General features: G+C 39.6%; 1 protein-coding gene across 1 annotated transcript in view; it reads right to left on the bottom strand.

Annotated features, from left to right (window-relative positions):
- Positions 1 to 484: 484 nt before the first annotated feature.
- Ptar1 (protein prenyltransferase alpha subunit repeat containing 1) overlaps positions 485 to 17,283 on the bottom strand; it is a 46,310-nt gene continuing 29,511 nt past the window's right edge. Inside the window, exons 6-7 of the mRNA XM_038333865.1 lie at positions 11,128 to 11,417; positions 485 to 9,227 (exon numbers count right to left, since the gene is read on the bottom strand). Of these exons, the coding sequence (XP_038189793.1) occupies positions 8,885 to 9,227; positions 11,128 to 11,417 (633 nt within the window). The 3' untranslated portion in view covers positions 485 to 8,884. The remainder of the gene's footprint in view (positions 9,228 to 11,127; positions 11,418 to 17,283) is intronic.

The raw sequence follows: 17,283 nt of genomic DNA, 5'->3' as shown, positions 1-17,283 counted from the left end.
TGTTAACAATGCCCTTCAACATAAAACACCCTTCTGAAATATTTAAAATCTGAGTACATATAGTATTTACTTCACTGCCTACTTTTCTAGGTCCATCTATTGGGTTCTTCATCAAGTGTAAGTAATTTCTAATTTATAGTATACAGAGACAAGATAGGGTGCAACACTAGCAATGTCTCACTTTATCTTCATTTGAAGATATAATATATATATGTGTGTGTATACATATATATGGTCATAATGACTTCCTATGTCAATCTGTCACTGTTAATATATTTGAAAGACAATTATGTAATTTCTCTAAGTTTGATTTTTTTAATCCTATTATTTTAATGTTCTATTATTTGTATTACATAATCAGTTCTTGGTTTCATTCAGACTATATACATCACCCACCTAACACAATCAGAGCATTTCAACTGGATGTCTTGGCAGATTGACGCTGCCAAGTTTACCAAGCACAGAGATCAATCACACGTGGCACTTGTTTTAGGAGAGGTAAAGTTTACTTAGACATCAGCAAGACAACACCATTTCCATAGTCTACAGAAATACAGTAATTTACAGCTAGTTTGGTACATGGCTCCATGTTAAAAGAACAAATCTAATGGGAAAAGAAATGGTTCATCCTATTTCTCTGCCACTTATCATAATTTAGTAAGCACACCATTATGTTCCAGAAGACGGCTGCATAGATTAGAATCCTAGGGCTGCTGGTTAATATACATCATTATACAACAAGAATAATAGAAAACAAACAGGTACAGATACACAGTAAGCATGCAACCTAAGCTATTGTTTTTAAGGAACAGGATGGACTGTAATGAAGACTGAAACCGTACCATCAGTACCCACGACAGTGACTATGGTATTCCACATGGCACAGGATTCCTCCTCTTTAAAAAAATGCTTGGCAAACTGGATCAGGTTGATCCAATTTCTAGAGCAGACTTAAATTAAGATGAAGGAAAACTCCATCAGATATCTTTCTAAATATCCTACATAATCCATAAAGTACTGAAAGGTCATGTCTACTTGTCACCTCCACATTTAAACAGATGCGTGCGCTGCGCCCCGGAACTCTGCACTGCTGATGCAGCAGCACCTAGCCACACGTGGAGCCCGAGGACCTGACCCACGGCCAGACGCACTGAACTGTGAAGGCTAATATACAGAGAAGAAAGGAGACGGCTAGCTCCTTAGTTTTGTTATAATGATTATATGCTGAAATAGTATTTTAATAGATTAAGTTAAATAAGATATATTTTTATTAAAGTTAATTACACTTCTTAAACATTGCTACTAGAAAATTATAATTTCGTTTTGGTTCATATTACATTTCCATTGAATACCACAGTCATAAACAATACATGATTATGTTACTCTTAGAATTTACATTTAATCTTAGCCAAAAGTCCAAGTGATAGCTTTAGAATTTAACATAATTTAATCAGTCTGGGATACTAAACTCCCAAATACCACAAGTGTACTTTGCACATACCTTTTTATAAAATTTATTCTTATTCCCCTCCAGGGTATACATTTTAACTGTAAAGAATTCACAAGAGATCTAATCCTTTTAAAACTGTGGATACATAAGAGCTAAAGGAACTTCCATGCAGACTGGGATAGCACAGGAAGTACTATCAGTGAAGACACTGTCTCCAAGAAAACGAGTTGGCCTAACCAATGCTTAATGCCCAGGATCCGATGCTGCACCATGAGTCAGAGCAGTGCGTCCACTGTTAACTGCAGTCTATTGGATGCTCTTTTTGGAAAATCTACAAGCAATGTAAACTAATAGTAGAATATACTATCTGAGATCCTTTTCTTCAGTGAAGGTCCCTCAGTGTTATAATGTTAAACGATGCAATGAACTAGCATACAAAACCCCAAGTTTAAAAAAAGACATTGCTGTACTTTTAAAGTCTTTCTCTTTGTTTCTGTAATAGTAGATAACTATTTGGCGTACTTATAATACCTCATCTTTTGTTTGTTTCCGGCTCAGAAGCAGTACTGTGATCTAGTATAGTGTACACCCTATTACTCTCCTAGAACAAAACACACCAAAAGTAGAGCTGACATCAGCCAGCGACAGTCACACGTCAGCAAGCTCACCCACCGAAGGCAAAGCCATTTAGACTTACACTACACACTTGCTTCCTCACAGTTCAGGTAGGAATATTTGTTTAAATCTTTTGCATCAGGTCAACTCAGAATAGGTCCTCAAACTACAGTATCATTGATAAAATTTTCTTCCTCATGTCCAACATATTCTGAGAAAATTATATGAAGTCACCCAGCCCAACTTCCTATTTTATCATTATCACTTTTAAGACACAGGAAAGGAACTGAGAATTGGGGTGGAATAAGGGGCCTCTGCTGGGAAGTGCAGGATATGCTATTACATACGGGGGCTGTAGAAGGTGGCCACAAGCTCTCTTTAAAAGAGTTTAACCGCCAATATTTAAAGACATTTATTAAATGTGTCTTGCACAACATGCTACTGCTTCAGCTTTTTATAACTCCTGTCTTCATACTATGGTTCTGTTAAACAATATTTTTATTATGTCTCTAATTGCACCTAAACAAACAAGTGTAATAATTCATGTTATGTAATAACATTTTCCAGTGTCCAACACATGGCTCTACAAATGTATTCTTCAGTGAAGAGATGGCAACAGTCTCCCTGGTGAGAGCTCTTAGTTTGATGGTAGAGCAATAGCTGACTAAGTACTTCTCATCTGTACCACTTCTTTAACCAACAAAAAGCTGCCTGCTTCAAATACATGACATTAAATATGGGAATAAATGAATGAATGCTTCCAGGGGCGAGTTGTGTGAATTGATGTTAATATACTTCCCCATGGCACATTAAAAAAAAAAAAAACCAAAACACCAAAACATCATTTGTATTATTCGTCACTTTATAAACATGAGCAGTGCTTTGAGGAGAGTGACTGCTAGGCATGAAATAAAGGCTGATTCCTTAAGGAGATGGAAGAAAAGCAGAATAACATGGTTTATAAACTACCAAACTCCTAATCAAACAGTTTTCACAAAATTTAGATAGGGCAAGTGGACACTTAAGTCAGTTTCCAACTTTGCTAGAGCAAGCTGTCTATTGGGATAATTACCTTAAATAAGAATACTTTGAGCAAATATAAAAATTAATGGGATAAAATCATGTAGACCTAGGCTCCAGATCTCTTTAGATGTGTGTATGTGTGTTTAGAAACCTAAAAAGATCCTCAACTCTGGCTGCAATGTTATACAATCTTTCCTTACATATTTAAATTTCATAATGTATTTCTCATACAAAGTAGCATACTTTACCCAAAACTAAGAATGTGAACAATGATTAAGAGAGAGATATGTTAATATTCCTCTCCAATATTTACCAGTCTGACATGCTAGTTTCCTATAACATGAAGGCAGTATGCGATATTCTGAACATGTCTGCATCTTACATCTCACATATGCAGGGAAAAAGAAGTCTTAGGAAGCAAAACAGCTGTCAATTTGCAAAACAATAGTAATTATTTTCCTCAATATGATTTTTAAAGGCTGAGAAAGTCAACTGAAACAAAATATAATGTTCTCCACTTCCCCCAAATTGGAAATATAACACAGAAATTCTCTTAATGGGCAACATTTATGGTAACATTCACAATACAACTACAGGACAAACAGCAAGACAGCATGTATTAGCTTTTGCATACTAACGCTCAATAGCTAGCAATGTATTTAGCATATTTTGCATTTTCTTTTTGGCCACAGAATATAATATTTTGTTCTAATTGATGAAATCTTCTACACCCTGAGGAACAACAACCAACTACTAAATGTCAGGGCCAGCTTTATGGCTATGCTCTTGTTCGGAAAGCACAGATCAAATCAACTGCCCTGGGTTTGTGAGCCAATAGTCTCTGGCGGTTCTGTAGTAACAGGGATGGCCTGAGAAGGTAAAGAAGTCACAGCTGAGAGCCTGAGAATTCCCCTCACACCCTAAATCCACACAGGAGACATTTGTTCCTGCATCAGTTATGAACACAACATAATTAGAGATATATTATTCAAGAATGCTCTGCAAAGCACTTTGGAATTTTTACTATAAAGAAAATTTATTTGCTATCATGAAATATGATGGTCCTACCGTCCCCTTCCCTACACAAATACATAAAATTTGAAATTTCATTTTAGCATTTACCACTTTTCTTTTGGTGTTAGCAAGTGCTATTGAAGGCTCTTCCGAATAAGGCAAAGGGTCACTGGGGACAGCCACCTGCTGTGAGGTGCACTGGTGTGCTGCCTGCTTCCCTTCAAGCACAGAATGCACAGGTTTAATTGTGTGCACGTGGCCCTGTAGTTATGATGCCTCCAAAACTCAAAATGTTAGTTGACAAAGGGAAAGAACAAATTCTAAGTCTTGGGATTCTTTGTAGGGTGCCAATAATGAAATATAAATCACAAGATCCTATCTTCTCGAGTCAGTATCTCATTGCATTATAATGGGCTGTCTGATAAAATTTCTATCCTGTTTACTAGCTAAACACAGAGTTCAGTATAAGATAACCTTGTAACCCACACTGAAGTAAGAAAGGCACTCAAGTTAAGATATTATACAGTTATTTTTAAAAAGACACTATGTGACAATATGTGGAATTCTTGGGGCGGCTTTTTCTTACTCACTGTTTCTATGAAACTGAGTTTCCTGAAGTTTCCTCGTACCCCCACACGCTGCTTTAATAAGTAGACGCTCATTACAGACCACGTGTGTTGGGAGTGGAGGAGCATACATATTGCTAGGGTTTGCAGTTTTATTTAAGACAAAAGATATGGTTTTTACAATATTAAAAAATTTTTAAATCAAGCATTTAAAAAATTTCTAATAGCAAAATAATAGTAAACCCAAGAAGCTTTCTAGGGGAAAAAAAGGATTCTTCATTTTACAACTGAATCGCCCCTAACTTAGGGAGCCAACTGAGATGCCTGTATGGTGGTGGTTCCATGCCTAAGTTACATTTGGCCCATGTCAGACACCACCTTGTGCTGTGTAAGAGAAACTGCAAGATGGACAATTTGTAACAAGTTCTACACACACACACACACACACACACACACACACACACACACGGAACTGAGAGAATCTGAACATTAGCTAAATGACTATGTCTACCACACATGCTTTCTACAGACTGCTGCATATAAACTCAAAAGCTTGCTTCTACGTTGTATGTTACTTAGCCCTTATTTGAAACTCTAAGTGGCTTTTGGTGATAATCTGTACACATTTAACTCTACGACTGATTAACAAATGTGAGCCTGAGCACCAGCAAAAACAAAGGGAAAAGAATTAATGAAGCATATAGCTTAAGTTAGAACTGTGCCCCAAGAGTAAGAAATGTCTGGCCCAGAATTTCTTTAGAAGTAATATGGGATAGTAACGGATATAAAATCCTTAGTCTTAAAAAATGGCTCATGCAGGTTCCAGGAGTACCTAGAAGGCCCACAGTTCAAGTTGGGGATCAGGATGACTCACATACAAATGCAGATCAACAAGTCTCTAAATCCAAGCATTATGCCATCTGCTCAAATGTGCCCCTGGCTCTGTATGCAAGGTCTGCTCTTCAACATCATTTAGTGAAAGAAAACAGTAATCTTACCAAGTGGATCTTATTGACACTGAGAGTCTTTAGTGTAGACAAACAGCTAAGAGAATTCAGAATTCTAGAGCTCCATCTCATGGCTGAGAGTTAACAAGCCTAAACAAGGTAATGAAGACAGCAAATCTAAATCTCACTAATTTTACATGTGAGAGCTCTCCTTAAGTATTAACAAAGGTAGCCCACATCACTAACTTATAACTCATTAATTTCCTGATCATTATTCCATCATTTATGATCAATCTTTCCCTTCTTCAAAGAGTGAATTAGTCAACTTAAAAAAGTTATTAAGTCCTTATTATGTGCAAGGCATATGATATAACCTGGAAATACAATTACCAAAATACACAGCCTTAAAAAGGGTAGGGTGGGGTTGTGGTGAGAGCAGATGAAACGTCTCAGTCTAAACTAACTGTTTGTTTTAACAGCAACATATGTACAGAAGAATGTGTCTAAACAAACCCTACATTATACGGATTCTTTCTATGGCGTTAGTTCATTTGGTCAAAGACACAGTAGCTTGCTAGAGAGGGTAAATGCCAAACAGAGAAAACGTACAGGGAAATCCTAAGTCCTGTGAACAAACTCTTGAAAATGCTAATTTCAGACATAATGTAGCAAAAGCCACACAGAAACAGTATCTTTTAGATATCTGTATTTTTGCTACCTACTTTCTACTTTATTAGGAAGAAGAAACCACGGTATATTAGAGGACTCCACAGCTTCAGGAAGGGGTGGGCTGAGCCTTAGAGGACATAAGAAGGCGGCTAACACCAAAGATGACCAAGAAGCTGAGTAGAAGATATAAAAAGAAATGGGACACTATAAAAAAAGTTAGCAGATGTTCATACAGCATAGCCTATGCTCATGGCCTGACAAACAACATCAAATGTAAGCCATATTACTTCGGAAACTAAAAAGGATGCTGTCGAGAAAGGTAATACCGGGTAAAGACAGGGTTCGGCAGCAATAACTGCTGTCATTTCTACTCAATCTCAGGGAAGTTAAACAACATGTAATTGTTTTCCTATAGAGACCCATGTAGAACTTGAGGTATCTGATGATTCAAACTATGCTTTGTAAATAGAAGGCTGTGGAATTATGTTAACAACGTTGAGTATTTTTATCATCTAAATACTATAAAATGGTATACATAACTTTGCCCCAAGAAAGTAAGCTCTATCTACTGGGGCCAGCAGAATATTTTTTTTCTAGTATCCTAAGCGCCTCCTCATTCAGCTCAGCAGTCTGCCACCCAATAATACCATGATGCCCTAGCATCTTAATACAGAGTGCCTAACTCAAGGACAAGTTCCCACCAGAGTGACACGAGCAGTTCGCCTTTCCCTCTGTCCTCCACCTACACCACACAGCACCAAGAGTGAGAGACCATGCAAAACATGACGGCGGCGCTTGTTTCTGCCGTCACTGCTTACGTTTTGCACATATATGGGATAAGAGACAGCTTCCACCATTGTGCTGCCTTAGTTTTATGTCAATTTGATACAAGCGAGAGTCGTCTAAGAGAAAACCTCAGTTGAGAATATGCCTCCATAAGATCAGGCCATAAACAAACCTACAAAGGAATTTCTTAATTAGTGATTGATGAGGGAGGGCCCAGATCACTGTGAGCGGTGCCACTTTATGGGCTGGCAGTCCTGAGTGCTAAAAGAAAGCCAAATGAGCAAACTATGGAGAGTTAAGTCAGTAAGCAGCACTCCTCCATGGCCTCTGCATCAGCTCCTACCTATAGGTTCCTGCCCTGCTTGAGTACTGCCCTGAATTCTCTCAGTGATGGACTGTTACCTGGAAGTGTAGGCGAAATAAACCTTTTCCTCTCCAAGTTGCTTTTACTTTCGTCATAGCAATAGAAACCCTAATCAAGACAACCATTAAAAGGAGGGACTATGAGAGGGGCACCTTTTATTCATAGTTCCTGTGTTTATAGCTAGGTATTAAATTCACTGACATAGGAAAGATAATAGCTTCAGTGGGCATCCCTGAAAAAGAGACACACAAGAAAAGAATATGGAACAGTGAACGATGGAAAGCAGGGAGTGGACTGGTAAGATAAGGAGAAGGGATGCACACAGAGGAATCACGGCTCATCCCAAGGGGTGGATATAGTAAGAGAGACAGAGACGGTATTAGACCCATTCCCACCCCGCTTCACCAACCTGAAAAACACAGCCCTTGTTATTGAGATATAGCTATAATGTGGACTTTGGTACTTATCCCTGATGAATTTAGTATCAAAGTGTTTTGTTTAACTTTAAAAGTAAAAATTGAACTAATGCTTAAAACTAGCCTTCCTCCCTAGATTTTGCCAGTAAACTCCGACTAGCCACTTGACAAAAACTGCAGTTTATCCAGTATAGTCTTAGAAACTTAAATTTTATAAAGAAAGGACTACATTTATATGTAGTTTTCTCCCACTTTTCTTGAGTAACTTTAGAAGGAAAAAGTAGTAATAACTAAAAATGGCATTTCTGGGTTTTTTTAAAAAAGAATTTATTTTATAAGGGCTGACTTACTGTTTTGGCATATACCAAATATGAGGTAAAAACAATCTATCAAAACTAGTAATAAAAATAATTTTCCAGTACTACAATTACATAAACTCTTAAATTAGTTTAGTTTCTTTTAAATAATCATTTAAAAAATAGATTACATCGGAAGCATTTTTTCTATATAAATCCTAACACTCCTGGCTTTGGTTCTCTTAGTCGGTAACTGGAGAACATTCTTGAAAAAGAATTGGCTTACATTTGCACATATCCATCCATCTAGCCATTTTATTCTCAAAACTGCAATTAGAGCAAGTCCTTTTGCACATCTATGAATATTCCTAAGCTGAACTGCAACTTAAAATTTCAATTTTTAAAGGAACTGCTTATGTAGCAACTGAACTGAGGTGGGTAAAGGTACGTGAACCAATCTCAAGAACCAAATGAAAAGCCCAAATATTAAAATAAAGGGCATGGAATCAAACAGGAAAACTTTAAGACTCACTGTTTAGCAAGAAGGAACTATACAGTTATTTTGTACCCAAAGGAATGCCAGCTCTGAGCAAAATAAATAAAACAAAATGTTTCTTACAGACTTTAAGCTGTAGATGAAGAATCCAGAGTTAGCCAGTCAGTCCATGCAGCTATGGCATTGAGAAAGGAAAGCAATATTGCACTAAAAGGGGATTTCTTAGGATGAATCCACACCTTTCACTGACTTAAAGTCACCAGCCATTTCCTGTATGCATTAGCATACCTGGCTTGCTCTACATTCCGACAAGTGGATAATACTTTATCAATAAACCTGTGCTCCATCTCTAGGCCTAGAGAGTCTGGAGCTGGGGTCCGCTTCAGGCGTTTGGTTTCCTGGGAATAGCCTTGTTTGCTAGAGTCATTCAGTCCGTCCACTTCCATTGCCTGAGATAGTTGAGGGCTTGCTGGAATCAGGTGCAAGTCATTCAAAGTACCCCCAGAGCAGTCTGCAGGTGACAGGTGAGTCAAGTTGAGAGGACACTTGCCATTTAAGTGATGCTGAAGGTAGAAAATATGCCGCCTGTGATGAGGGATGGGGTGGAAGAAAGAACATCATCACAAAAATCAAGATTTCTAGGCAAAAGAAGTCGATAATTTAAAAGTACAAAGTATTAGTTAACACCCAGTTCATAATCCAGAGCTGTGTGGGGGAAGAGAAAAACGACTTAAAAGATCAGGGCTTCAATCCTCGCTACTGGTTTGTGAGAAAATAGTATTGCTGTAAAGACTTCCCAATAAACATTTACTCAACTCAGTGTTTTCAGTTCTATTCTAACATGAATTAGAAACAGTAAAAGCTGAATATATCCATAAATAATCATACAAAACAAAATACCAACTTTATTTAGAATTTTTGAAGTAATCAGAAAAAAGGTACATTAAACAATTCATCCATACTAGAGGCATAGTTCATAGCCTCTATCTAGTTCTTTCTGAAGACATTTTTATTGCATTTATTTATGCACACGCATGTGCGCGCACGTGTGTGTGTGTGTGTGTGTGTGTGTGTGTGTGTGTGGTATGTGTGGGTACAGAAGTCAGTTCTCTCTTTTCACCAAGCTCTATGCTCCAAGTTGTAGGGATGGGACTCATGCCATCAGGCTAGTTGGCAGGCGCCTTTTACTCACTGAGCCATCCCACCAGTCCCTGGTCTTTTTTAAAGCTTGAAGAACACACCTGTGGCAGTTGGTCTTATTTAATTAAGCTTTCTCTTAAACCTCTGCTTTCGTCTTCCATATCAGTATTCAGCAGAGCTATGCTAGACTCTGAGCAAAGCACATAAAAGACGACACTTCTGTTTTGAATCTCTGAAGAGCAGTTATCACCTGGAATTGCTTGTTAAAACAAAAACTGCTCTGCATAATCTCCAAACGGTACACACATCTGCTACACAAACTATAACATGACATATGAGGTTCTAAGTTATTACATCTCATCATTCACTCAAGGGCTAAGGTCTTAATATGTCTTACTATCAATGTCTTAATTCTCTGTGCCTTGCTACTGCGAAAATGAGGTCCAACAGAGCAACAAAGTCGCTAGCACAACAGTCTTAAGACTTTATGTGAAAAAGACCATTGTCTATTCATGAAAGTTCAAGAAAAATGAAAGATAATGTCTGCCTTCTGAGTGTACTCAGTGTGGACTATAGCTAACAGACCAGCTAAGCAGTCCAGGAGAAAGACTAGACTGGAGAACGGGGTGGGGACTCAGTAACTCAGGAAATATATTTTACAATCCTTATCCTTACCTAGCACAGACAAGTCTTTTGTTTATAGACTGAATCCTGTGGTCTGAAGTAGAATTTAGATTTATAAAGTTGGAGACACTTCCAAATAGATAAAGATCCAAAATAAATGAAGCAAAGTGTTAACTCGCCTGGACTTCATTCCAGCATGAAATTTATAGTATCAAATGTTCTCAAATCCCAGGTCAATAAAATTGTTGGCCTTTCTGATTATTATTATACTTAGATAATTAATGTGCAGATCCTGAGAGTAGGGAAAAAGATAAAGCTTACCTGATATTCATGGTCTAATCATTAGTCTCAATCCTAACTGCATCAAAATGATCTAAAAGGTTTTACTTTTCTTAAAAACACATGGCAGTATTACATCCCTGATACGTTAATTGCCAGGATCTACAAAGAGTCATGAAACATTTTTATGTTTTGTTTTGTTTTGTTTCTATACTATTTTGGAAGTAACACAAGTCATTCTATTGTGTACTTAAGTGTGAATCTAAACCACAGGCAAAGCTGCATGTGAGAAACCTCATATTAACAATGGTGATGAGATGCTGAACAAAAGCCCTTTCCTTAATCAGGAAACCAGGGAGCCATATTCACGTTCACAGATAGAAGTCAGATATAACAGGTTCTGCAGCCAGTTCATCACAGGATGTGGATTTCTCTCTCTTACCTATGGCACCAAAGGGTTTCATGTCCTGGATAGGAATCAATAAGATCTGTGCAGAATTCCACTTCTTCTTCTAGGAGCTGGGTAAGATCTATCCTTGGTTCCTCTGCTGAAGCTGCTGCTTCTTCATCTTTTGGCTCATCTTTCAAAGAGTTTTGCTGCAGTGCAGAAGTGTCCATTGCAGTCTGGCTAATCAAAGATTTTAACAAAAACTGGCGATAGTGAAATCCACTGTGGTCTGAAACGTGCATGGACGCCCAGTGTTTCGTAGAAGATAGCTCATCAAGAAGGATCTTGAAGGAAGAAAAGGGAAGTGAGAAGAGCGTTTACAAAGGCCTTCTTTCTGCACTACCACCTGTGCTCTTGCTGATTCACTGTCACCAATCTCTGAATACAAAGTCCCACCTGCTATCCCCTTGGAAGCTGAATAAATGTGAGCCTCCCTTGTCCCTTATAAAGTGAGAATTTTTTTTTTTTTTTGAGAATAGAGTTTAAGGACTTACATTCTTTCATTTTACCTTATCACACTGTGAATGGCCAACAAAGAAAACCAAAATTAATGAATTTCTGGGTAGTTATAAGTAATACTATTGGGGAAGGGGAATATACAACATCAGTTAAGAGGTGATTTTGATTCTTATTACATTTAAAACTTTCATCCTACTCATATAAATATGCACTATACTTTCAGTAAGGGATTCCAAATGCTTTCCACAAGAAATGACATAAATGCACACACTGTGTCTGTTTGTTCCCACTTCTGAATTCTTAGGGCTAAGCACAAACTATGATGTACAAAAACTAGAATTTCCCAAGGGCCTTAATTGTCACCCTTTGCCTCAAACTGATGGTACTGAGTGGATGAGATATAATTAGGTTCTAAAGTATTTAAAACATAATACTACAAACTAATGAATTTCAAAAGGAATGCTAAAAGTTGATTTGTGAAGCAGTATTATTTGGCACTGGTTTGGACAGGTGGCTATCATCAATGAAACATACCATCACAACCTGACATGTTCCATCGGGGGAGTTGTTGGGGTTTGGTTTTGTTTTGAGACAGGGTCTCACTCTGTAACTTGGACTTTCTGGAAGTCACTATGTAGCCCAGACTGGCCCCAGACTAGCAGTGATCCTTCTGCTCAGCTTCCTAAGTGGTGGGATGACAGGTGTGAGTCACCATCCCTGGCTTCTACAGACGATTGTCAGACAAGCCAAGGAAAGGGCCATGCACTTGTGAGCAGAGAGCAACAGAGGCAGTGTGCACCACTGCGTATGTGAGTCGGGGAGAGGATCTCGGTACAGGAAAAGCATTTGCTGGAAAGTTTAAAGCAGGGAGAATGCACCAAATGACCTCTACCTGCTTTAAAGTTTCCAGCAAATGCTTTTCCTGTACCGAGATCCTCTCCCCGCGTCTCACATACCTTTTCTTTTTCAGAAGAAATATTTCCTTTCAGAAGCCTCACAATACGTGTACATTTTTACAGAAAGAACTGTTGCATGTGTTTTCATTATCATTAAATTGTAAGGATATTTGATTTTTAATACAACAATAAATTTGTACAGGATACAAACTTGATGTTTCCATTCTCTTCTGCTTGCTAGCAACAGAGCAGATATGTAAATGCTTCATGAATGAATGAAGGCAGTGGCAAGTATCAAGGACTAGGATTCCCAGTCTGGATGGGCAAAGTCTACCATTTTAAAGTTTGTCATGTCTCATTTAAATTCTTTTTCTTTTTGAATTTTTGTTGAGACAGGGTCTGGTGATGTAGTTCAGGCTTGCCTAGAATTCATGATCCTTCTGCATCAGCCTCTGGGAGCTGGATCCTTAACTTCTAATGGGTTCAATCACTGCCACTAAGTTTATTTACAAAGCTATAGCTGGCAAGTCTGCAAGAAAAAATTTGGTTTCAGAGTGAACAAAACCAGAGTCATTTCTACTTGAGCTTGTATCTGAATAATATCATTTAAAGGTTATTATTATGATGATGAACTGGACCACTGTCTGTAGGACAGTGTGAGTCATCGGTGGAAGCTGGTCTGGCTTCTCAATATGGACTGAAAATACCAGAGCTACCTAAACTGAATGTATATAGCAACATGGAAAATCATGTTGTGCTGACTAGATATTTCTCAATTTTAAAAAAAGCTTATTTGTTATTTAACATTGAGACAAAAGAAATACATAAATGAATTTTTTTCAATAAAGATCACTTTAATTATTTTAAAAACCATCTTAAAGGGGCTGAGGAGATGGCTCCATGAGAGAAGTGCTTGTCATACAAGTGTGAGGGCTTGAGTTCAGATCTCTAGCACCCACAGAAAAGCTAGGCACCGGGCACACATCGGCAATCCCTGTGTTAGGGAGACAGAGACTGGAGGATCTCTGAGGTTTGTTTGTTGGTTAGTCTAGCCACTTCAGTAAGCTCCAGGTCCAGTGAGAGACTATCTCAAAAAGGAAGTGGCTGGGTCCATGTCTCCATGGCAAAAGCATTAGTTCCACAAACATGAGGACCCGAGTTCAAATTCCCAGTTCCCATGAATAAAGTGAGGCATGGCTGCACATGCCTATAACCCCAGCACTGGGGGTCAGAAACAAGAAGATGCCAAGAACTCACTGGCCAGCCAGCACCCAGAATGGTGAGTTTCCAGTACAGCGGCAGATCCTGCAGCCAGGTACCAAGATTCAGAGCAAGAGAAGAAGACATGTGCTTGCATTATCTATCCACTCACATGAGTTTCCAGTACAGCGGCAGATCCTGCAGCCAGGTACCAAGATTCAGAGCAAGAGAAGAAGACATGTGCTTGCATTATCTATCCACTCACATGTATACAACACATGCGGGGGGGGGGGGAGAAAAAGGGAAAGAGAGAGAAGGGGAGAGGGAGGGAGGGAAGAAGGGAGAGAGGGAGAGAGGGAGGAGAGGGAGGGAGACAGGGGGGAGGGGGGAGGTGGTGGTGGAAAGCAACCGAAAGACCCTAAATCAGCATCTGGCCTCTACATTCACACATGTGCATGAGTATATCCCAGATTAAAACTTTTTAAAGGAAAAACAGAAACCCTAACTCTTCTTTTGTTCTATTAAGATGCATATTAAGTCAAAGAAGAAACAAGGAACTTCAGAGCATTTTTTTGATTTATGTTTTTTCCTTTAAAAAATTAGAATAAAAGGGTATGCAGGCAATGATTTAAAAACAAATATAGCAATTACTTTTAAGTGACTTTAAAAACACAAAGGACTGACTTGTGTCAGGTACTGACAAAATGAAACTTTTTTGAATATACCTTCCTTGTCCTTATTCTTTTCCAGCGTCCACATAAAAGGTGAATAAACAAACAGAACAGAGGGGTTGGCTGGTTTAAAATGAAATACTGAGAACACACATGCCAGTAGTCATACACATTTCTAATAACTGTCTCCGGTTACACAAGTGATGGCCCTGGCTAGGTTCTGCAATGTGACACAAGCTGGAGTCACTTAAGAAGAATGAGTCTTAACTGAGAAAATTCTTCCCTAAGACTGGCCCATAGACAAGTGGGGTACTGGTCTTGATTAATGACTGATGTGGGGGGGCCCATCCCATGGGAGGCAGTGCCACCTCTGGGCAAGTGGTCCTGGGTGGTAAACAGCGATGAGGAGCAAACCCGTGCTCCTCATGGCCTCTGCTTCAGTTCCTGCCTCCAGGTTCCTGCCTGACTTCCTGCCCTGTTTCATTGGTGACAGTGTGACCTGAGAGTTACAAGATGAAGTAAACCCAGTTTATTCCGTGGTAAAAATGATTATGTGAAACGTGATTAATAAAAACTCAAAGAGAGAAATTGGAGTTCAACCTAAAGGTCAGAAAAGCAAAACAGCCAGCCACTGGCCTTTACCTCTACCTCAGTCAGAAATGGCGATCCTACCTCCAGGAATCTCAGAATCAGACTGTGACTGAGAGCTGTTTCCTCCTATTTTATAATCCTCTCTAGGGCTGGAATTAAAGGCATGCACCGCCCACTTTGTAGGACAACTAGTGTGGCTGCTGGGATTAGAGGTGTGTGTCACCACTGCCTGGTCTGTGAGGCTGACCGGTGGGGCTGTTTTACTCTCTGACCAGGCAAGCTTTATTTATTAAAATACAAATGAAATGCCACCACAACTATGAACAGTAATAATATGGAGGAACAGGAAAAAACAGCACATATTAACCTACAAGGAGATGACTTCTGAACTGATTCTACTCTGCTTAAGTTATAACCACATTAGTAATGGCTAATCTTCACTGACATAGTTGGATTTACAATCAGTGTGGAAATACACTTCTGGATTTGCTATTGTGGGTATTTCCATAATGATTTAACTAAGGGCAGACCCATCCTGAATGTGAGCAGAACTATCCTGTGGGTTGGGTCCCAGACCTAAGAAAGCAAGCTGAAATGAAAGAGATATCTTTCAAGATATCTTGATAGAGGGAGCCATTATGGAGTTAGGGAGAAGCCTGGCGTTAGAGAAATTTTCAGGAATTCACAAGGATGACCCCAGCTAAGACTCTTAGTAACACTGGAGAGGGTGCCTGAAAGGGCCTTCCTCTTTAATCAGATTAGTGACTATCCTAACTGTCATCATAGAATCTACATCCAGGAACTGATGGAAGCAGATGCAGTGACCCACAGCCAAGCACTGGGCTGAGCTCCTGGAGTTCCATCAGTTGAAGAGAGGGAGGAGGGATCATATGAACAATGGGGATCAAGAGCATGATGGGGAAAACCAGAGACAGCTGGCCTGAGCTAGGTAGGGGGAGCTCATGGACTATGGACTGACAGCTGGGGAACATGTATGAGACCAAAATGGACCCTCTGAATGTGGGTGACAGTTATGCGGCTTGATCTGTTGTGGGGAGGGTGGCAGTTGCACCAGGATTTATCCCAGGTGCATGAACTGGCTTTTTGGAGCCCACTCCCTATGGTGGGATACCTTGCTCAGCATTGATGGCAGGGAGGGGTTTGGTCCTGCCTCAAGTTGGTATCCCAGACCTTGTTGACTCCCCAAGGAAGACCTTACCCCCTCTGAGTGGATGGGGGATAGGCAGGGGGGAGGTGGAGGGCAGGAGAAGGGGAAGTGGGATTGATATGTAAAATGAAAAGTAAATTTAGTTCATTTTTTCATATGAAAAAAAAGAAAGTGATCTGAAAAGCAGCATTCACCTGGCTCTGTTTCCTGACTGAGGACACAATGTGGCCAGCTGCCTGATGCTCCTGCTGCCATGCTTTCTCCTCCATGGTGGACTACATGCCCTCAGAACTATGAGTAAAACCCTCCTTCCACATGTCTCTTCTTGTCAGGTATCTGGTCACAATAACAAGAAAGGCAGCTGACAGGTCACTGCCAAAGCGCTGAGCCTTCTGCAAGAGCGCCTTTCAGTACTGCACGACTGCACAGCACCCCATCCTATCCTCAGGTCGAGTGCACAGCTATGCCCGTTTCTATTCACAGCGGAGTGATATTCTTACACATACAACTCTGTGCATGCCCAATCAGTTTTAGAAATTTAGAAATTTTTAGTTTACCTGTTGGATGGGGCTGGGGTCTAGTCTGCACTTATGTTTGTGTCAGACTGTACAGATGCACACCAAGTGTGTGCTCCGTGATGGGGAGGTCAGAAGAGTGTGTCGGGGCCCCAGGAACTGGTATTAGAGGCAGCTGTGAGTCACCACATGGGTGCAGGGACCAAACGCCAGTCCTCTACTAGAGCAGTGAGTGCTCTTCCCCACAGAGCACACACTTCGGACCCTACATAGGATATCAGACTCCTGGCCACTGCGCTGTGTGAGATCTCTGGGGCTTATTTACTCTTCCTAACTGTGACCAGCTACTTCCTGTCTTTGTCCCACCCTCAACTTTCCAACTGCCACTCTACTCTGCTTCCAATCAATTCAAGCTTTTTACATTCCACAGAAAAGTGAAATCATACAATATTTACATGGTATGTTTTACCTAGCATACCAACCCCCAGGTCTCTATTTTCCTCTCATATTAAAAAATCCATTTACAATTCAGTTTAAATATAAACAGACCTAAATTATTTTTTAAAAAGTTAACTTTTTCTAGTCAGCACAAACTGAGCAAAGATTCTTTTCTTCTATGTGGCATGCCATATTTAATGGTTATTAATGGA

This window comes from Arvicola amphibius, chromosome 1 (assembly GCF_903992535.2).
Source record: "Arvicola amphibius chromosome 1, mArvAmp1.2, whole genome shotgun sequence".
In the NCBI taxonomy this organism is placed as follows: domain Eukaryota; kingdom Metazoa; phylum Chordata; class Mammalia; order Rodentia; family Cricetidae; genus Arvicola; species Arvicola amphibius.
Note: the sequence above shows the minus strand (reverse complement) of the source record. Positions and strands in the feature narration are given on the sequence as shown.